At 38.0% G+C, this 23,649-nt stretch overlaps 1 protein-coding gene across 1 annotated transcript in view; it reads left to right on the top strand.

The window, feature by feature from the left end:
* The window catches only part of nbeaa (neurobeachin a), a 560,854-nt gene that overhangs the window by 247,012 nt on the left and 290,193 nt on the right, over positions 1–23,649 (top strand). The window contains exons 34-36 of the mRNA XM_052025565.1: positions 1,804–1,865; positions 16,303–16,367; positions 18,591–18,699. Of these exons, the coding sequence (XP_051881525.1) occupies positions 1,804–1,865; positions 16,303–16,367; positions 18,591–18,699 (236 nt within the window). The remainder of the gene's footprint in view (positions 1–1,803; positions 1,866–16,302; positions 16,368–18,590; positions 18,700–23,649) is intronic.

Raw genomic sequence — 23,649 nt, 5'->3', positions numbered from 1 at the left:
AAGTAACTATAAGACCATAAGACAAAGGAGCAGGAGTTGGCCATTCGGCCCATCGTGTCTGCTCCACCATTCTATCATGAGCTGATCCATTCTCCCATTTAGCCTCACTCCCCCGCCTTCTCACCATAACCTTTGATGCCCTGGCTACTCAGATACCTATCAATCTCTGCCTTAAATACACCCAATGACTTTGCCTCCACAGCCGCCCGTGGCAACAAATTCCACAGATTCACCACTCTCTGGCTAAAGACATTTCTCCGCATCTCTGTTCTGAATGGGCGCCCTTCAATCCTGAAGTCGTACCCTCTTGTACTAGACTCCCCTACCATGGGAATCAACTTTGCCACATGTACTCTGTCCAGGCCTTCTAACATTCAAAATGTTTCTATGAGGCCCCCCCTCATTCTTCTGAACTCCAAGGAGTACAGCCCAAGAGCCGTCAAACACTCCTCATATGTTAACCCTCTCATTCCTGGAATCATTCTAGTAAATCTTCTCTGAACCCTCTCCAATGTCAGCACATTGTTTCTTAAATAAGGAGCCCAAAACTGCACACAGTACTCCAAGTGAGGTCTTACCAATGCCTTATAGAGCCTCAACATCACATACCTGCTTTTATATTCTATTCCTCTAGAAATGAATGCCAACATTGCATTCGCCGCCTTCACCACCGACTCAACCTGGAGGTTAATTTTTAGGGTATCCTGCACGAGGACTCCCAAGTCCCTTTGCATCTCTGAATTTTGAATTTTCTCCCCATTTAAATAACAGTCTGCCCATTTACTTCTTCTACCAAAGTGCATGACCATACACTTTCCAACATTCTATTTCATTTGCCAGTTCTTTGCCCATTCTGCTAGTCTATCCAAGTCTCTCTGCAGACTCTCCGTTTCCTCAACACTACCCGCCCCTCCACCTATCTTTGTATCACTGGCAAACTTAGCCAATGTACAGTGCTGTTTCACCCATGACCGCAAGATCCAAGCCATACTTCTGGTTATTGCATTTAAATTAGTGTTATTACTAATGCAAGATTTCAGAGCTGAATTTGGATACCAGGATCTTATTTAGATTCGCAGATAAATAATTTCTTCAATGAGTCTTAAAGCATTGTAAAAGGATTTGTTTTAATAGACAAGTGAAGGAGATTAAATGGCTAGCAATTTCAGAGATCTAGTGTTGGTACTTAAGGTTGAATAATCTTTTCTCTAAATTTTTAGGATTCCAAAGCATAAGCTAGCCTGATAAATTCTGTTTGCATGATAATGCAATATACCATCTGTGAAAGTTAATTTTTTTCAAAGATTGATAATAACTATGAATATAGTCGGTAATTATGTTACAGTGAAAACTCCAGAAACAGAACAACTCTTGTCATTATAGACAATAGTAGTTTTTGTCCCTTTGGCTCAAGACGCAGTGTGAATATACTTTATTGTTAAATATGAACCAGTGCAGTAATTTTTATGCCCATGAATAAAATACCAAAGACAAGTTGTCTGAAAAGAGACATATCACCGTATCACGCAACACATCCCATTAGATTTTCAGTTCTTCACTTTATGCTGCATTAAAAATGAAATAGATCGAGGTACGACCTAAATGCTATTTAGCTTCTAGAAAAGCACAAGTGCTTCATGACCACCTAAACTAGTAACCACATTTAGCAATCAAATAATAGACCAAGGTTTTACTTTTAGTCACTGTTGTAATTTCCCACAATATTTCATGGTACATGTTTGAAATTTCTGTTTGAAATTATTATATATTTCTCAAAACAAATGTATTTGTAATCTTTTGCAGGCCTGGTGTGTATGAAGTCTAGTACCTCTGTTGTAGAGCTGGTTATGTTACTATGTTCACAGGTAAGATATTTTGAAGCAATGTTTCCAAAGTTCTGCATTTTAACTGGTATTGAGACATGAAAAATAACACATGTAAATAATCTATAAATAGAGATGATAATTGGATCAGGTATTTGAAGAATTATAATCTGTGTAACTGATGAACAATGAAACAAAAGCAGATGCAGATTTGAATTTTGAGATTTCCCATTTTTGTATTTTTTTTCTCTTGGATATGCTGTTCTTTCAGATTTCCTCTTGCTGCTTTAGTTCTTGAGTAGATGTTTGTGCTTCACTCTTGCATGTTGGATCATAATGATTAATGAAGTCTTTTAGAATCCTTTTACAACCAGTTGAGACTTGGTTGAGAAGAAATTTATTTTGCTTGGGAAGTCAAGGAGGCCAATCACTCACTTACCTCTTCACTGAGCAATGGTTAGAATTTGCAGATCCCATTAACTCAGTTACAATCTTTATTCAGTCTTTTCTGGAAAATACCCCAGAGTACTCACTTTGCTAATAGTGCTATATGGATGATCTCAAGAAACTTCCTGTAATGAAGTTATTGTTATTCTTCACACATTTTCTGATTGCACTATTTATCCAATGCAATGTAAAGAGATATTATTCAAAAACAATTACAGGGCATCTGCTTATTTAAAACAATACTGATAATTAAGATCTTTTAATATTTTGATAAGATTCTTATGTTGAAAGGCTGACGTATAAATTTCAGGATGTTGAATATTATGAGCATATAATGCTATCAAGAGTGCATTAGATTGACGATCTTGGATAAGGTCCAAATAAATATAGCCCTTGCATAAACAGATGAATTTTCCCTTCCATAAAGCTTTGCAAAATGTGTGCTGCAATTAATTGTTTTAATTATTTTGGTGTCACTGGCATCTATAATTTTAAACACATTTTAATATGTTTTTCAAAATGATACATTTCCTTTGAAACAGTGCAAAAAGAAATTGGACTGATAGGTCTTATTAAAGATTATAATGTTTCAGTGGAGAACACCCACAAAACAACATGAAATCCCAATCTCAAAGGTGAAATAATTAGCATTTCTAAGAACCTTCTGTAACACTATTATGACTGCACCATTGTTTTCCTTTTTGAGTTGATTTTTTTATGATAATGAAAATGATTTCTATCCATAAGTAGCGATGCTGCATTATTGAAGCAGACTGCAACCATTATTGTTGTAAAACCTGCTTTGGAAATTATGTCCTTGAGAATTTCTTTTTGCCTTTTAGATTTGACTTTTAAAATAATCTGTAATCTATCCTTCAATGCACCAAATATCCAGCTACTAGAAGTGTTTATGTACAATACCATACCTACACACATATAAATCAAGTCTGCATGAATCAGTCTTGATAAGTGAACAGAAGAGGAAACATTAACAGTATATCTTCATATTTCAGATTTCTCATACCTTTCTGTTTAATATTAAAAGTGAATGTCACCTTTCTACAAAATACCAAATTGATTATTTAACAAATGGCTCAGATATCAGTTTCTTACTTCACAAGACGGATGTTAAAAGATCAAAGCTATTCTGCAAAATTGAATAAATGTACCAGACACTTTCACATACCTGTTGTTACGAGTCTTGAATATACATTTCAGTATTCATCAGCTTAATTCACGTAAGGAAGTTATTAGATGCAAGTCAACTTTTTATCTTTTCCCATGGTATGAGTGATTGCTGAGCAGAGAAAAGAACTGTGTTGGCATGAATCTCTGTGGAATTAAAGCATCAAAATTTCCTGCAGGGTACTTGGATTTTGAGGTCCCAAGCTTTAGTCCAAATTTAAAGAGAAACTCCTTGTGGTTCAGTCTGGCAACGAAACATGGCAGAAATTCAGAGCTGTGTAGCTTTTAAAGTGAGACTTTAAGAACAAGTTGGTGTTGGGTAAGCTTCATTTGCAGCCATTGCATTTTACTGCATTATACCGGAAAGCAACACAACATCTGGATAGTGTCTCCTAATGATTCCATCATCTAATCATGAGACTAGCTTTATTCATTTCTTGGCTCCAGGAATTCCTACCATTAAGGACCCAAGAGATGAAACTTTGCCTCATATATTGATTGGGACTAATAGTTTGAAATTTGAGCTCTCTTCCTGTGTCCTTCACAAGGCCTTTTGGTACAAATCTGCTGATGAGTATGCAGTCTAAAATTACAAATGCATTAATGCAAGTTAAATAAATATTACAACTATGTCACTTAAGAAACCATTTTGATTTATTCATTCTGCATTTGTTTGGAACATGCATTAGGTTTGTGGTCTTTTTCAAGCTGAAATTAAAAAAAACTGCTTGTGAGACAAACAAAGTTTTCTTGTTTAACTGAAATATTCAGTTGCTCAAACATGTTAAATTCTGTTAAGGAAACTGAATATTACATGTTTTCTTAATTTGCCTTTTTAAAACTCCAGAAATCTCATGTTAACAGCTTTAGATTCTCAGTTTTATTATAATATGTGCTGCTGTATAAAGTGTTAATTGCTGGAGGCTCGAGTCTAAGGTATGTTCTAAATTTACATGAGGTTTCAGATTGCAAATGTCTGAAAGTACATAACATGCCTAATTCAATTCAGATGGCCAAGCTTTCAGACTCTGTGGAATTGCAATCAGGTTTCCTGAACAAGGGAATTTTGGTGCTTTGGTGCAAAGTATATTTCTTTTTTTTACAATCCATTTGATACAATTGTCAGAATGCTGAAAACTGAAATATTCTTTTACCATTAATCTAGTCGTGTTCAGATCAATGTTAAAGACTCAAACTTATTTAACTAGTAGCAAAACCATATTTAAAAGTAGATTGCTTGGAAAAAATCATGCAAGACATTTTTGGCAATGTATTTGAAAAAATTCAATTGTGGATTGTTTAATGACAAAGTTCAATGCAAAGCAAAGTACCTGATTTATCTGAAAACTTTTTGTTTAATTTTTTTTTTGTTAATTTGGACTGTCCATAAACTTCTGACTTGCTAAAATAGAAGGAAGCAAAAACAAAAGGATTGCATTTATAGAGCACCTTTTACATTGCTTTCAGGATATCATGGACAATATATAGAAACGTGACACCATATCTGCACACAGCTAGCTTTCTAAAACAACAATGTGATAATTATATAATCTGCCATAGTAATGTTAAAAGAGGGATACATATTGGTCAGTGCTCTGGGAATAATTACTTGCTACTCTTCAAGAAGGTATCATGGAATCTTCTATTATCTTCCTCAGAGAGCAGCATGGTCCTTGCTTAACACCTCATCTGCAAGGCGAGATCATTTAGATTACATTGCTGAATTCTTTGACTTGAGACTTGAACCAGTGTTTCTAGTTGAGCCACAGCTAGTGTGGAGGTGAGACATGGGAAGGTTGGAAATGTAGGTTTGTCAAGTAATAAGAGAAGTCCACAGTCAAAACTAAGAGCCTTTTATGATTTACATTCATTTGCTTGAAGTCCAGGGCACAGAACTATTTCATTCACTCTGCTGCTTTAGCTAAGATCAGCAAACATAGTTGGCGATTGAATTTAGGATCTTTCAGTCTTTGGTTGAAAATTTGCACAAGGCAGGGCCTTTACCCTCTTGATCATCAAGGGATGTTTTTTTACGCAGTATTTCACAAAATGAAAACTTTTCCATAGTTTTGGAGTCACCTTACAACTGTAGTTTAATTAACTAGATTTTGAAAAGAAACCCGGTTTTGGAATTTGATTCTTCTCAATATCAAAGTAGTTAGATAAATGTGAAACCTGGAATGCTAAATTTGATGGGCCCCAAAAATGGCTGTTGGTTTTGTATTATGTGAAACACTTGTATGCACTGATTGCATTGTAGGTGACATGATAAATTCATCCAGATTCATAGCAGATGCAGCACAGTACAGGCCTTTCAGCCCACGATGTTGTGCCGAACTTTTAGCCTACTCTAAGATCAATCTAACTATTCCCTCCCACATACCCCTCCATTTTTCTATCATCCATGTACCTATCTAAGAGTCTCTTAAATTTCCGTAACGTATCTGCCTCTACCAGCACCCCTGGCAGCGCGTTCCACGCACCCACCACTCTCTGTGTAAAAAAAAAACTTACCTCTGATATCCCCCCTATACTTTCATCCAATCACCTTAAAACTATGCCCTCTCGTGTTAGCTATTTCCACCCTGGGAAACTCTAGCTGAACACTTGATTTATGCCTCATCACCTTGTACATCTCTATCAGGTCACCTCTCATCCTCCTTCGCACCAAAGAGAAAAGCCCTAACTCACTCAACCTATCCTCATAAGACATGCTCTCCAGTCCAGGTAGCATCCTGGTAAATCTCCTCAGCACTATTTCTAAAACTTCCACATCCTTCCTTTAATGAGGCAACCAGAACTGAACACAATATTCTCAGTGTGGTCTAACCAGGGTTTTATAGAGCTGCAACATTACCTCGCGGCTCTTGAACTCAATCCCCTGACTAATGAAGTCTAACACACCATATGCCTTCTTAACAACCCTATCAACTTGCGCGGCAACTTTGAAGGATCTATGTACTTGGACCCCAAGATCCCTCTGTTCCTCCACACTGCTAAGAATCCTACCATTAACCCTATATTCTACCTTCTAATTCAACCTTCCAAAGTGAATCATTCCACACTTTTCCAGGTTGAACTCCATCTGCCACTTCTCAGCCCAGCTTTGCATCCTACCAATGCCCCATTGTAACCCTTAACAACCTTCTACACTATCCACAACACCACCAACCTTCATGTCATCTGCAAACTTACTAACCCACCCTTCCACTTCCTCATCCAAGTCACTTATAAAAATCACAAAGAGCAGCGGTCCCAGAACAGATCCCTGAGGAACACCACTGGTTACCAACCTCCAGGCAGAATACGCTCCATCTACAACCACCATCTTCCTCATACGGGCAAGTAAATTCTGAATCCACACAGCCAAGTTTCCCTGGATCCCATGCCTCCCAACCTTCTGAATGAGCCTATCATGGGGAATCTTATCAAATGCCTTACTAAAAAATCTATGTACACCACATCCACTCCTCTACCCTCATCAATGTGTTTAGTCCTGTCCCTAAGAATCTTTTCCAATAATTTGCCCACCATTGAAGAATCACTGGTCTATAATTCCCAGAGTTATCCCTACTCCCTTTCTTGATCAAAGAAACCAGCCTCCCTTCCATGGACTCTGTCTATACCTGTCACTGCCTTGGTGAAGCAGCCAGCATAATCAAAGACCCCACCCACCCAGGTCATTCTCTCCTCTCCCATCAGGCAGAAAATACAGGAGCCTGAGGGTACATACCACCAGGCTCAAGGACAGCTTCTATCCCATGGTGATAGGACTATTGAATGGTTCCCTTATATGATGAAATGGGCTCTTGACCTCACAATATACCTTGTTTGATCTTGCACCTTATTGTCTACCTGCAATGCACTTCCCTGTAGCCGTGACACTTTACTCTGTATTCTGTTATTGTTTTTTTACCCTGTACTACCTCAGTGCATTGTGTAAAGAATGATCTGTACGAACGGTATGCAAGACAAGTTTTTCACTGTACCTTGGTACAAGTGACAATAATAAACCAATACCAATTCCAAAGTAATAACATTTGCCACTCTCCAATCATCTGGTACTACTCCTGTGGCCAGTGAAGACGCAAAGATCACTGCCAAGGGCTCAGAAATCTCTTCCCCCGTATCCCGTAGTATCCTGGGATATATCCCATCTGGTCCTGGGGACTTAGCTATCCTAATGTTTTTCAAAAGTTCCAGCGCATCCCCCTCCTTAACATCAACATAGCTTATCAGCCTGTTTTACGCGTAGGTTTAAGAAAAGTGTCCGTGAGAGAGAAAACAAGTAACCATGCACCACTTAGGTAAATTAAATTGGTAAATTGGTTTATTATTGTCATATATATTGAGGTACAGTGAAAAGCTTTGTTTTGTATGCCATCCATACAGATCATTTCATCACATCAGTACGTTGAGGTAGTACAAGGGAAAATCAAAAACAGAATGCAGAATAAAGTGTTACAGTTACAGAGCAAATGCAGTGCAGGCAGGCAATAAGGTGCAAGGCCATAACGAGTTGATTGTGAGGTCAAGAGTCCACCTTGTCGTACAAGGGGATTGTTCAGTAGCCAGACAGCAGGATAGAAGCTGCCTTTGAGCTTGATGGTACGTGCTTTCAGGCTTTTGTATCTTCTGCCCAATGGGAGGGGGTAGAAGGGAGAATGTACATGGTGGGTAGGTCTTTGATTATGTTGGCTGCTTTACTGAGGCAGCAAGAAGTGTCAACAGAGCCTGTGGAGGGGAGGTTGGTTTCTGTGAGCCACTGAGCTATGTCCATAATTCTCTGCAGTTTCTTGCAGTCTGGGGCAGAGCAGTTGCCATGCCAAGCCGTGATGCATCCAGATAGAATGCTTTCTGTGTTGCATCTGTAAAAATTGGTGAGGGTCAACAGGGACATGCCGAATTCCTTTAGTCACCTGAGGAAGTAGAGGCACTGATGTGCTTTCCTGGCCATGGCGTCTACGTGGTTGGACCAAGATAGGCTATTGGTTATGTTTACTCGTAGGAACTCGAAGCTAACTTGTAGCCTGACATCAGTAGTAAGGAAAATGCAGCTATCTTAAAATAAAGATTGATAAAAAAAGTTGGAACAAAGCATGTAGAAAATAATAATAAGATTTGGCACAGAAGAGAGGATTTGAGAAAGGAATCTGTTAAAGTTTTTGAGGTTCTAACAAGCAGGATAGGACGAACTAATGGGTATGGTATTTTTGTGTCTTCAGAAGATAGAACATAGAACAGTACAGCACAATACAGGCCCTTCAGCGCACAATGTTGTGCCAACCTTTAAACCTCGCCTAAAACTATCTAACCCCTTCCTCCCACATAATCCCTCTATTTTAAATTCCTCCATATGCTTATCTAGTAACCTCTTGAATTTGACCAATGTACCTGCCTCCACCACCGCCCCAGGCAGTGCATTCCTTGCCCCAACCACTCTCTGGGTAAAAAACCTTCCTCTGATATCTCCCTTGAACTTCCCACCCATTACCTTAAAGCCATGCCCTCTTGTATTGAGCATTGGTGCCCTGGGAAAGAGGGGCTGGCTGTCCACTCTATCTATTCCTCTTAATATTTTGTACACCTCTATCATGTCTCCTCTCATCCTCCTTCTCCAAAGAGTATAGCCCTAGCTCCCTTAGTCTTTCCTCATAATGCATACTCTCTAAACCAGGCAGCATCCTGGTAAATCTCCTCTGCACCCTTTCCAACGCTTCCACATCCTTCCTATAATGAGATGACCAGAACTGGACACAGTACTCTAAGATCTTCGATAAGAAACCATGTTGTAGATTATTAAACAAAATTAGACCACATGGGTTGGGGGCAATATACTGGTGTTGCTTCAGGATTGATTAATGGTCATAAAGCATTCCATAAAAGGGATAATGGGCCTGATTGGAAGGCTGTGATTAGAGGGGTACCACAGCACTTCATGATGATTTGGATGACAGGACCAAATGTATCTCAGAGTTCGCCGACACTACAGAGATTGATTATGGTATGGGTTATGAGGAAGATTGAGAGGCTTCAGGGAGATGTAGACTCATTGTATGGTCAAGGACATGCATTTTGGTGGAAGAAATACAAAAGCAAAGCATTTTATTTTAAGTAGTTAAAAATTGAAAGGTATCGGTGTTCAAGGACACTTAAGTTGTCTTGGACATGAATCAGTGAAAGTTAACATACAGGTACAGCAAGCAGTTAGGAAGTCATCGTTGGCATTTATTGTAAGAGAATTTGAGTACAAGAATAAAGTCAGCTTACTGCAATTATATTTCTGGAATATTGTGTACAGGTCTGGTCTTTGTCCCTAACAAAGGAAATACTTGCAAATGAGAATGCAGCAAAGGTTCACCAGATTGATTCCCAGAATGGAAGAGTTGTCCAGTGAGGAGGGATTAAGCAGACTGGGCCTACATTCTAGAATTCAGAATATTGGGACATGATCTGAGCTGACAATCCAGAACTTAGAAAAATGACAGGTGATTTTATTGAAACATACAATATTCCCTTGGAGCTTGATCTGGTTGATGCCAATTTGATGCTTCCCCTGGCTGACCTGTCCAGAACCAGGGATTCAAAGTAAGCAGAAGGCCATTCAGAACTAAGATGAGCAGAAATTTCTTCACCCAAAGGACAGTGAATCTTTAAAATTCCCAGTCCAGGAGGGCCTTGGAAGCAATGTAACTGAGTATATTCAGTGCAGTGATTGATAGATTTTTGACAGGTAGGGAATTGAAGGAAATGTGATCAGTGCAGGGAAGTGGTGCTGAGGTAAAATATCAGCCCTGATCTTAGTAAATGGTGGAGCAGACAAAAGGGGCTTACTTGCCTACTTTTTTTCCATTAGTTTTTAACCACTTCACTCAAATGCATAGCAGGACTCTCATCAAAATACTTCACCTTCTCTTGCTAGACAAAGTGACTCAGAGCCAGATGTATCAGGAACTAACCAAAGAAGCATGATCCTGCACACCCTAACCACAACGCTAAGCATTTTTGGGATTGTTACTGTTTGAGGCTGACACTATCAAAGACTATGATGTTATCAGACATAATTCTCCTTATCAAGTCCCGCCATACTTTTTATCTTGACTTGCAACCTGTATAACATATTTGCATGCACCTCTTGCATTTCTCCCTTGGACACAATCTCACTCTTGACCCCTTTTACTTTGATAGACTGGAGAACCATAATTTTCTCCAGCAGAACAGTCCAGGCAGCAAAGTGATCTTTCAGCTTACCAATGGCCTGTTCTGTCATGTTTCATGTGATATCATTACTTTGTATGCATGCTGAACAAGCATAGAGTGTTGTGCATCTGAATCATCAACCATGTTGTTATCAGGAGTCTTATTACCCATTGGCCAACCTTTGGTTTGCCAAATACTGTTGGCATCATGCTGCTGTTAGAGTGTCAGTCATGTTTCAGCCTGATTGCCATTGTTAAGCGGAAATGAAAAATAGAGATATTCAGTGATATCCTTTATACAGCAGTGGACTGTGAGATGATGTAAATATCTCCAGCCTAAAAGAAGTCAGACATGTAATAGTTCACAATAAAAATAAAAAATGCTGGAAATACTCAGCAGGTCAGGCCACATTTGTAGAAAGAGAAACAAAGTTAATGTTTCAGGTCGAAGATTCTTTAATTAGAACTAGGAAGGAGACAAAGAATCTTGTTACATTGCAGGAGAGATGGGGGAAAGATATCTCTGATAAGGGAAAAGCAGGGTGAACCATGAAGATAAGCTGTAACCAGGGTTATCTGGTCAATAAGTGATTGGAAGCAGTTAGAGTGTGGGAATATAGACAAAAGAAGGTAAAAGTTACAAAATGCAGAGCAGGAACACATGTTCAGCAGATCAGGCTGGGTACACCCTCCACTCGCAGATTGAGTGATAGCTTTGCAGAACACCTGTGTTCAGTCTGCAGAGGTAACTCTGAGCTTCCTTTTGCCTGCCACCTTAATTCTCCTTCCCACTCCCATTCTGACCTATAGGTCTGTGGCCTCCTGCACTGTTACAATGAGGCCCAACACAATGCAATTCTACAGCGTCAGGTAACTTAATTTTTGTCTGTATCAGTCATCCATCTGTGATATTGGCTTGGCTTGTTTGTTTCTCCCCCTCTCCCTTTATTTCCTTTTTTTTACTTTAAGAGTGGAGGACATGCCCAACCCAACCTGTTGGGCATGTCTTCCTGCTCTGCATTTCGCAATTCCTACATTATTTTGTCTATGTTTTCACTCTCTTACTGGTCCCATTCTCTCATTGACCAGATAACCTTGTTTACAGCTTATCCCCATGGTTACCCCATTTTTCCCCTATCAGAGACATCTTCCTCCCCTGCCCCCTCTACAGCTTAATAAGCTTCTTTTGTCTCCTTCCCAGTTCTGATGAAGGTCTTCAACCTGAAACATCCACTCTGTTTCTCTTCCCATAGATGCGGCCTGACCTGCTGAGTACTTCCAGCATTTTCTGTTTTTATTTTAGATTTCCAGCATCTGCAGTTTTTATTTTGATTTTCATGCAAAAAGTTCACAATCAACTTGAAATCCACTTGCTCTTTTCATCAGCGTGCCTTACTCTTTTTATTCCCGTCTGTATCCCAAGGGGAATGCTTACTAATGCATCATATCTGGGAGAAATTAGTTAGCACACAAGCATTGAAGTCAGTCTAAAGCTCCATCAGCATGTATCACACTACTCCCATCAGACTGTCGTGAAATAATTTAAAAAAGAACCAAACACTTGATCAATTATAGCAATATCTAGTAGAAGTCAACCTAAAAGTAGCATAGAAGTGAAATACTATGGATGCTGGAAGTCGAACAAAAGACAAAATGTTAGAAAGACTTGAGCAGTATCTGTGGAGAAAGAAACCATGTTAATAGTACGAGTCAGGAATCTTTGCTGCTGCTGAATGAGCCTTCAGCTTTGTGAGGTTAAGAGAGTATTGGCAGAAGCACTAAGCTGAAAGATGGCATTGCTGGTGTCAAATAAGACTGCACAATGATTGGTGTTATGATTTCTCTATTTTTCAAACATAAATTCACTGCATAAGTGAATTTTGAAGATTGCAGGGCACTCATAGAGGCTTAAAATGTGGATACTAATGATCCCATCTTTTGTCAGCTTAAGTTTAAATCTGATCAGAACAGAGATGAATTGACATTTTCTTGCAGGGATTTATACATGGTTACTAATTAAATTCTCTACATTCTAAATCAGTATAAAATGGATCAGTGCTTTGTTTCCATCATAAAACAAACTTTACCTGCTCTTTTCAGTGTATTTTTGTATTGTTCTGTTACTGATGTGCATTTTGTGGATAGTGTGTATTAGCTCCAAATTACATGAAGGTTCATTTGAAATATAAGTATATGAAACAACATAAATTTATCTGTTTGGAGTCTTTCAGTTTCAATTTAAGAAGCCTTGTCATCTGTCACTTAGGGTTGTATGGCCCTCATCTGTCACTGAAGAAGAATGAAGAGTGTCAGATCTAATTCTGAGAAACTCAGTCATATTTTATTGTTCTTGCACCTTGACAGATCGTATGTTAACTATACTCATTACACTATTCAATGTAAGCATTGTTTATGTCAGCTACATTTTGTAGGCTGTAAAGGACATCTTGACAACGTAGTGCATCCTTGCTGTGATCTGGATACCACAAATCATACAATGCATTTTAAAATATGTTAAATTGCATCTATTATAATAATGTAAAGACACTTTGTCTATGCATTAAGATAATTCGGTCATGATATTCATATTCTTCCATGATTAGTAAAGTGATCACAGGCACCGGAACTATTAGCACTAAAGGTTAATGCAGAGTAGAACTCTGTAGAGGCACTCAGATGTATACATAAAGATCCTTTGTTGCTAAGTTTGATCTGTTACCAAAGCATCATCCTCTACATGTAATAGGCAGACTATCATTAAGACTTGGAAAATAGCTATGACTAATTGAAATTCAGTTTGTTCTTTTTGTGCACAAACAAACTTCTTCAAAATCTAAAACTAAATGATGCACATTAGCCTTCTCAAATTAACCCACCTGAAATTCTCTGCATTATGAATTGGCATTCCGTCTCTACTTCCCTGAAACCCACCCCCACAAAGATTGTAAATTTGAAATTGCCTCTCAGACCTGTGCCTGTCTTTCCAGGAATTCCCAAATTAGAATCTCCCCTACTAGATCACTAAAACATCCCTAACCAAATTGTATCCCCTTTGAATGTAACTGAAATCCATTATCACAGCTTCATTCAATATTTTGAAAGGTCAAGCACTCTTCTCCATTGTCTGGTGGAGTGGTTTAAAATTTATCTATCTGATCTGTCCATTACTTCAATACTGTCAGATCACATATTTAAGTCTTGACAGATTTGAAATTTCTTCAGGCTAATTGTTGAGAGGAGCATATGATTGTTTTGGGTCCCACCATAATTCTGTACGTTTTTTTATAGATAAAGCCTCCCTCCATGATCAGAATTTTGATACCTATTTTCTTTTCTGCACTCTCCAACTCACTCACTATCATTGTCTTTGCTGACAAATCATGGTACATCACTTAACTGCAACAAAATACCATTTTTTAAAGTTTTCTTCATTTCTACATTACATTGATGACAATTACATAGTAAAACTGTCAATTTCAAAATTCTTAGTTTTGTATTTAAATCCCTTCATGGCATCTTAAACCCTATAAAATTTTATTCATCTGACTTGCTAATCCACATTTCCTCTGCCTAACCCTAATCTCAGCATTGGCCATATTTATTGTCAGGAACCTCGTGCATTGGAATAGTTATGCACAAGTTCATTTTTCCATATTAAACATGTTCCATAAAGGTAACTGAATAGATGATGCTAGTATTTGGTATTTGCAAGACTTGTAATTTTTTAAAACTTTGTGCCATTCAACTCTGGTTTGTTTCTGGTTTGAAACAGCTTCTTCCCTTCTACCATCAGATTTCTGAACGGTCCATAAGCACAACCTCTTTATACCTTTTTCTTGCACTATTTATTTATTTTTGTAATTTATAGTAATTTTAGGTCTTTGCACTGTACTGTTGCCACAAAACAACAAATTTCACATCTTATGTCTGTGATAATAAATCTGATTCTGATTCAATCTTAAGCACAAAGTGTTTAAAAATATTTTCTATTGAAAATGTAATTGGAGCTGGTGGCAACCCTTGATTAATTAGAGATATTAAAATGCAGAAATATCAAACCTGACATTATTTAGATGTGGAATCAAGCAAGTTTAACATAAACATCTAAGTGCATTCTGAATGAATATTTTGCATCTGAATCACAGAAGAAACAAAGATAAAATCAATGATTTTCAAGGAGAAGGATATGGGATAGTTAAAAGTGAATAATTTGGAACACCTGTAGAAAATATATCCCAAGATTTTAAAAGGAGGAGGACATAGTGTAGAACTTCAAGACCTCCATTTCCATTTAAGCCAGAGATGCCATCACACTGGAAGGTTTCTCACATGGTACCTTCTAAAAACAAAAGGAATAGACTGAATAATTACAGTCTGGTTAGCTTAACATCAATGTTGCAAGGAGTTTTGAAAGAACTTCTGGGGAGCAGCATAAATGAATATTTAGAGATTCATGGGTTAATCATACTCAACATGAATTTCTTAAGGTGTCCAACTAAGTCATGATTTTGAGGAGGTGATGGGTGCCAGTGATAACAGCACATTTGATTTGGTATACATGGATTTTAGCAAGGTATTTGACAAAGTCCCTAGTGGTAGATTTATCAAGAAAATAAAAGCCCTTGGAATTCTAGGAAAAATATCAAGTTGGATTTAAAACCGGCTCAGCTGGGGTGGGGGGGCGCGGTGTGGGTGGTAGGAAGCAAAGAACAATGCTGGGCAGGAGTTTTAGTGATTGGAGACATATGCATTGGTGTTCCAGAGTTCTATACCAAGCCCTTGCATTATGTGTAAGTATTAGTAATATGGTTTTAAAGGTAGGAGCCACAAACTAAGAAGCTTTCCAATTTACCAATGGTACTAATGTTGATAGTGAGGAAGAAAATAGTAGTTGGAGGGAAGATGTAAATAGACTGGTTAGATAAACACAAAAATGGGAAATGGAACTCAATCCAGAGAAGTGTGAGGTAATGCATTTGGGAAGGGCAAATGAGATGGTGGATTACACATTGAATGATAGGCTAAGAAATGTGGAGGAACAGAAGGATTCCATATCCACAGATGGTCAGAAAGGCAAAGAATTGCATACCTTTCTTGGCTGTGGCACTGCATATAAGAGCAAGGAAATCATGCCATAATTCGATAAAACATAGGGAGGCCACAACAAGAGATTGTGTACGATCTGTTCACTGCACTATAGGAAGGATGTGATAGCACTAGAGAGGATATAAAGATTAATGAAGAAACTGACATGGCTAGGGCAACTAGAGTATGCAGTGAGACTGGCTAGATTTAGATTGTTTTCTTGGAAATAAAGAGACTAAGAAACAAATTTCCTAAGGTGTATAAAATTTTGAGAGTCCTGACTTGTTTCTCTTAGAGTGGTCGATAACTGGGTTGGGGGAAGGGAGGGGTGTTGACATAGATTTAAGTTAATTGAAAGGATTATAAGATAACTGACCAACAATATTTGAATTCAACAAACAGTGCAGTATGGAATTTGCTGTCTGAAAGAGCAATAACCTGCAAGCTTTTGAACCAAGAGCTGGGGAAGTGGGATTAACCTACGATGGGCTCCTTCTATGAAATAACTCTGTGATTCAAGTAGCCATTATGAAGTAATACTGTGTTATGGTCTACTTTTCCAGGAATGGCAGAATTCTATTCAGAAGAATGCAGGACTGGCATTTATTGAACTCATTAATGAAGGAAGGTAACAAAGTTTATGCTGTTGTTTAGCTAAACATGGAGCCTTAAAGGATGTGCAGTGTTCTAAAGGAAAATAATCTTTATTTTTGGCCATCTGCCAATGATTAATTCCATTTTTATGGTAGAATTATACATAGTTCAATTATTGTTTAAAATAACCCCAACTGTATTAGCAGCATCCTAGCAAATATACCAGCATAAGATTTAATATTAATTTTCCACAAAACACTGAAACGTGCAATCAATATTGGTATGTTTCTTAGTGGACAACTAATGAAACAGTAGGGAAGTTTCATTTGAAGGATAAAAGGAGTTTAACATGTAAACCCATCTGCTACCCCACCTGTTAAAGGAATATATGTTGCGTATTTTGTTGTCGAGATTTCTCAGTACATTAAAGCAACATCAGTTTGATACAAGTTACTGTCCGGCATGCTGCTGTCATGACTAATGTGTTTAAGCCATGTTTGGGTTGGCCAAGATTTTGTATAGATCTGGTATGACAAATTCTTTTTTTGCTTAGAATGTATTCTGAATTGAGCTTCTTCATAAATGGCATGAGAAATGGTGGGACAAAAATGCAAACAAATTGTATGAAAATTATAATACATTGCTAAAATATTCATTGGTTTATTTTTTATATGTTGTTTTCCAGGACCAATAGGAAAATCATGAATTTAAAATATGTGAATATGCTTTTCATAAATCTATGGCAATCTGCTATTATTGACATTGCAGAATAGGGGAAGCATAGAACATGACTGTTAAAATCTACAATGTTGTAACATGTTTAGGACATGATTCATTCACCTGATCAGTGTCAAATTTTTATATTTAATATCTCAAAGATTGTTTTTTTTAAATTACTTGCTTGAATAATATTTTGCAGCATTCATATTTTAAGATGGATTGAAGAAAGGAAAGCTAAAGATTCTAACCATCAAGAAAGCATCTAAATGCTGGTTATTCATCATAGGTTAAGAATTGTGTAGTTGTCTAAAATTAATAGGGCATAAACTATTGATGAATGCGCTGGGGTTTAAGTGCACTGTGAGATGGCCAGAAATTATAAACAGGATCATTACAAGAATGAAAAAGCACCTTCGTAATTAGAACAAAGCGTATTTAATGGTGTGTAAAATTACACATAATCTCCACGCAGGACTGTTTTTCTCTGAATAAAGTTAGAACAAAATTATTACAAGGTTGTTGGAATGAAAAGAGACTTTGCAAATGATGCATTGCATATTATCAAAATTGATTTTTGTTAAATAACAACTAAGATTTTGTTGAACAGAGACCACTCACAATGCAATTATATTCATGCAATGAAATGCTTATTTGAGTATATGCAAGGGAGAGGTCTCAGATTACTGAAGTCTCTCAAATTAACAAATAGTAAAGGCAATTTTTGTATATATGAGAGAAGTGAAATTCAACAGTTGACACAGACCATTTCCATAAATGACTGTTAATCTCATCACGTTGGTGTTAGCAGATGCCCCCCACCCTCCACCTCCATTATCAACCATTGTATGTGGCCTTCAATATTCCTATCTCTTCCTCGGGTTGCAGAGCCTAACCAGTTTACATTTAACACTGCTAATGCCTTATGTCTTTAACATTGTCATTCAATACTGTAATTCCTGCTGGTCCTAAAGGTAAATGCCAACAACTTGCAGTTTTATCTGTTTCCCTTACAGGTTATTGAAACTCAGTTTTCTAGCATGTGACTTTTGACTGTATTTGGCTATTAGTTAGGACTTTTTTGCTGTTCATTATTGATCTACATCAAAGTAACAACATAACTCAATTGTCCACATGTCTATCCAAAAAGGTCACTTTCATTTTCTACAATATATGTTGGTGCTTGTTGAGTCAATGAAATGCTGATTTAAACACAATATTGGTAAGGAAATAAACAATTTTTGTTCTTAATGACTAAGTTGTTATTCAGTGATCATTAAATCAAAATTATACATGAAACTTTACTTCAGATAACTTGTTTTGCTTAGTTATTTTAATCACACTTATAACTATTGTTTTATAACAAAGATATGCTTGATCAGTACTGCACTAAACAATATCCTGATTTTATGGATTTTTGTGGAAGCAATTGAGTTTTAAGTAGCAGTGTGCAGAATATCACTCTATTCATCAAACAAAATAGCATTTGTAAAGCACAGTAGACAAAAGGAAGATTTATAATGCTCTCTTTTTTTTGAAGGTTGCTGTGCCATGCAATGAAGGACCACATAGTTAGAGTGGCTAATGAGGCAGAGTTCATTCTGAACAGACAGAGAGCAGAAGATGTACATAAGCATGCAGAATTTGAGGTAAGTTTTCTGCTTCAGGTCAATAGTCACAGAAATTGTAAGGTAAAAGCATTCAAAATATTTTAATATAAGTAACACATTTTCAATTGTGTTAATAATTGAAGGTTTATCTAAAAATATTGGTCAAAATAAGTTACAAGTTGTGTAATGCTACCTTTCTCAAAAACCTATACCACATTTAGGGTTCAATTACTTTTTAGAACAGTATAGCACAGTACGGGCCCTTCGGCTCATGATGTTGTGCCAACCTATTTCAACCTACTCCATGATCAATCTAACCCTTCCCTCCTACGCAGCCTATAACCCTATGTTTTTTTCTTACATCCATTTGCCTATCTAAGAGTCTTTTAAATTTACCTGTTGTATCAGCCTCTGCCACCACCCCCAGCAGTGCATTCCAGGCACCCACCACTCTCCTGTGTAAAAAAAACCTACCCCTGACATCTCCCCTAAACTTTCCTCCTCTGACCTTAAACTGATGTCCTCTGGTATTAGCCATTGCTGCCGTGGGGAAAAGGTGCTGGCTGTCCACTCTATTTATGCCCCTCATAATCTTGTACACCTCTATCAAGTTGACTCTCATCCTGCATTGCTCCAAACAGAAAAGCCCTAGCTCGCTCAACCTTTCCTCATAAGACATGTTCTCTAATCCAGGCAGCATCTTGGTAAATTTTCTCTGCACCCTCTCTAAAGCCTCCACATTCTTCCTATAATGAGGTGACCAGAACTGGACAATACTCTAAGTGTGGTCTAACCAGAGTTTTATAGAGCTGCAACATTACCTCGGGGCTCTTGAATGCAATCCCCTGACTAATGAAGGCCAACACACTGTACACCTCCTTAACCACCCTGTTAACTTGCACGACAACTTTGAGGGATCTATGGACTTAGACCCCAAGATCCCTCTGTTCCTCCACACTGCTATGAATCCTGTCATTAACCTTGTACTCCGCCTTCAAGTTTGTTCTTCCAAGTGTATCACTTCACACTTTTCCAGATTGAACTCCATCTGCCACTTCTCCACCCAACTCTGCATCCTGTCTATATCCCAAAACTTTTTGCCTGATGAATCTTAAGCATGTTGCAATTAATGGCTGTAAGCAATTCCAATTATTTCAAAGGTATGACAGCTTCATTTTTTCAATAGTTCACGTACAATTGGCTTTGAATGGTTTAGAATGCTGTATATGCAGTGGTAGTCAATAGCAGTCACAGTAGCAACAGAGCTGAAGATTATGGAATCTGATCAGGAAGGTGAAGAAGAAAATAAGGGAGGTATAGTGGGCATATGGGAACAGTGCAGGGAGGATCCCATGGGGGGAGTGTGTAGGTGATGGACAGAAGGAGTAGGTAGAGAGGGGAAAGAAACTGGGTGATGGGGTTCTGTGGACCAGTGGCTTGGAAAAAAGGGTGTGTGTGAGAGGGCCTGGGTTGATCAGAAGGAGAGAGACAAAAGGACAGAGGGGGAGCAGGTTACCTGAAATTGGAGAATTCACTGTTCATGCCACAAGGTTGCAGACCACCCAGGTGGAATATGAGGTGCTATTCTTCCAGTTTGTGATAGGCCTCACTCTGGTGGTGGAGGAGGCCAAGAACAGGCAGGTTAGTGTGAGAATGGGGAGGAGAATTAAAATGGCTGGCAGACAGAACGCAGGTGCTAGACAAAGCAGTCGCCTGTTCTGCACTTGGTCTCACAGACTTAGAGGACGCCACCTTAAGAACACCAAGTGCATTAGGCAAGATTAGGGGAGGTGGATGTGAATCCTTGCCTCACCTGGAAGGATTGTTTAGGTCTCTGAATGGAGGTGAGGGAGGCGGCAGAGGGACAGGTGTTACGTCTACTTCAATTTCAGGGGAAAGTACCTGGGGAGGGAGTTAGGTGGGTGGGGAGTGTTTAGTAAACCTGAGAGTCATGGAGAGAGTGGTCTCTGTGGAAAGCAGAAAGTGGTGGTGAGGGGAAGATGTGACATGGTGGGATCATGTTGTAGCTGGCAGAATTGTCGCAGAATGATGTGCTAAATGCAGAGGCTGGTGGGATGAAAGGGACAAAGGGAATTCTATCCCTGTTCTGTCTTGGAGGAGGCAGGATGAGAGCAGAAATGCAGGCAATGGAGGAGATGCAGGCAAGGGCTCCATTAACCACAGTGATAGAGCTGACCTAATGTTGTCTTCACTATCATTTATGAAGCCAGGAAGTTCAGACAGAAAAGAAACAAGACGTATCATATACTGGAAATTTGAAATAAAATGGAAATTACCAGAAAATAATCAATGGGTCATACATAATATATTGAAATACAATAGGGTTATCATTTCACATCAATGTCCTTGCATCAGAACAAGTAGATGTCAGAAAAAGATCGCAACTTCACTATTTCACTGAAATCCTTCAGCAAAAATGTTTGCAGTAATAGAAGAGGTGTAGTACTGTGCCATTGTACAAATATATGTGAAGCTGGTGTATATTGTAATGGGAATCTGTCTGCTTTCTCAATATGCAGCAGCTACATTGCACAAGCATTTTAAGGAAAACAATTTAAGCCCATATCCTTCACCCACCACTGCCCCTCCTCCCCCCACCTCACCAGCCAGAAAGGTTTTCTTTACCGTCAGTGTTACAACACAAAATGTTGATGATAAGTTGCATGAGGAACACAGACAACCGAAAGCTTTGTCAAAGAGTTTTTACAGAGCACTTTAGGGAGGTACTTCTACAGTGTAGGACTTAAATATCTGAAGATGTGGCCATCAATGATGGAGTAGTTAAATTCAGGCACTAGCCAAAAGACCAGAAATGTAATGCACAGAGAACTGTTGGGCTGAAGGATATTATGAAGATGTATTTATCCATACTGTGAATCATTAAAGACTCCAGTATCTGAAGTCTAAAAAAGATTAAAACTCTGAAAAACAGTACCAAATTCAGTTTTGATTATCTATCTTTCATTTTTGAAGTTATTTAATTGCCTTATGTTAATTTAAATCTGATTGAAATAAAAACAGAAGATAGAAATACTCAGCAGATCAGGCAGTATCAATGGAAAAAGAACAGCAATGTTTCAGGTTGATGATAGCTTATTAGAATTGGGATAATTTAAAAATCTGACATGTTTTATGTTCACAGAAGGGGAAGAGAATAATGAGAATGTCTGTAACAGAATGGAGAACAAGAAAAATAACAGATGAAACAGATTGGTGTTGGCTGAGTGATCTTGGTGAAGGCCTATTAATGGTAGCTGGGCTGTCTAGAGGTGTAAAGAGAGGAGAGAGAAAAACAAAAAAGAAGCATGCTGGAGCAGTTACTGGAAATCTGAAACGAAGGATTTTGACATATGCACTTTTTTTTTAACTACACCTAATTGTTTAGACACTGAATTAACAATGACAAATACTTAGAGATTTTGACAGTTCTACTGAATTTTCTACAGGTATAAGTTCACTGGTCAAAATTAGCAGTCTGAACCCAGAAAGTCCGAGAACTGACTTATTTAGCTATATAGTGGGCAAGTAAGCCATACAGACCAAAAACAACGTGGGTCATTTCCTAAAATTGACTGGGTTAGCTCAGAGAGTGCTATGATCAGCCTTTGAGATCTGGAAGGGAAAATTACCCAGCCACCTTGTTTTGTTTTATTATCGGCATATTTGAATATGTGTATAGTTAGCTATGATCTCACCGATACTGTGAAATTTTGTACTCCGTTGAATGCATCTGTTTGCACAATAGTAGCTACTTGGTTGAGGTACAGAAGGCCAGTCTGGACCATGTTATCAGCTCCAAGGAGGGTCCCAGTGCCTTTGGGAAAGGGGGAGAGAAGTAAAGGAATTAAAATTGAAATTCAGTATTAAAAGTGCTGTAGGCTTTTGAAAGGTTACATTTAAGTAAATTCATTTACCTTCTCTCTTATTACCTACACAGATGGTCCAACTGGAAAGACTGACATGAAAACAATTCATGAAACATAATGAGTGTGAGGTTTAAAATACAAAATTTGGAATGCTGATCAGGTGAAAGTTCTCTAAATGTTGGAATGGTGGTTATAAAATGACTAAATGCCAATTTGACATGGCAGCATGTTTCCAGCGTGAACCACAAATAAAAATCAATACCAAACATACATAAGATGAGAATAGTATTTTCCATGGATACACATGTGAACACAAAATAAAGTGAATTCCATTGTCTTTTACTGCTGTTCATTTCAACAGTAGTCACTTCATTATTTTATAAATTTCAATACAAATGAGAGCAATTTCCAAGAACATATAGTTACACTGTGCAATTACTATGGGCTGGAAAGACCCTAACATTGGAGCCTTTTGCTCATCTCTGAATCACTGTACTATTAGTTTGTCAAAGATGCCGAAGATGCACCTTGTGGATGAAAGGAGAATTTGGCATGTCAGTTTTGATGAAATTCTTATCTGGCCACAACAGCTTCCTTAAGCTTACAGCTTGATGCCCTAGTTCTTATGATCTTTCCCTGACCAATAAAGTGCACAACTTAGAGATGGCAGTTGTCACTAAAGATAAATATAACCTTTGCTTCATTTGTCAGAAATTTGTCAGTAAGCACTTGTCAAATTGAAGATGTTTGCTGCAACTTTACAATTAGGTGTTAGATGAAGGATTTTAGAAGTGAGATAAAATTTACTTAAGATCAATCTGTACTGGGGTGCAGTTTGGCAACATAAAATGGGTAAATAGCAGATATGATATATATCAATTTGGTACTTTGTAACCTGTGAAAGTATTAGATTGAATTATCTGTTATGCAAAGAAAATTATGACTTATAGGAACTGACAGAACTTGATATAAAATGGACAGATTCAATTATCTTGCAGTGTCTGTTAGCAAATGAAATTCTGGACATTAGCAATATTCCTAAACAATGCTTTCTCAAACCTGTCTTACCTAATATATAGCACAAGCTAAGATGTTTCCATTA

This window comes from Pristis pectinata, chromosome 11 (genome assembly GCF_009764475.1).
Source record: "Pristis pectinata isolate sPriPec2 chromosome 11, sPriPec2.1.pri, whole genome shotgun sequence".
NCBI lineage: Eukaryota > Metazoa > Chordata > Chondrichthyes > Rhinopristiformes > Pristidae > Pristis > Pristis pectinata.
The sequence above is the reverse complement of the archived record's forward strand: the minus strand, read 5'-3'. Positions and strand labels throughout refer to the sequence as shown.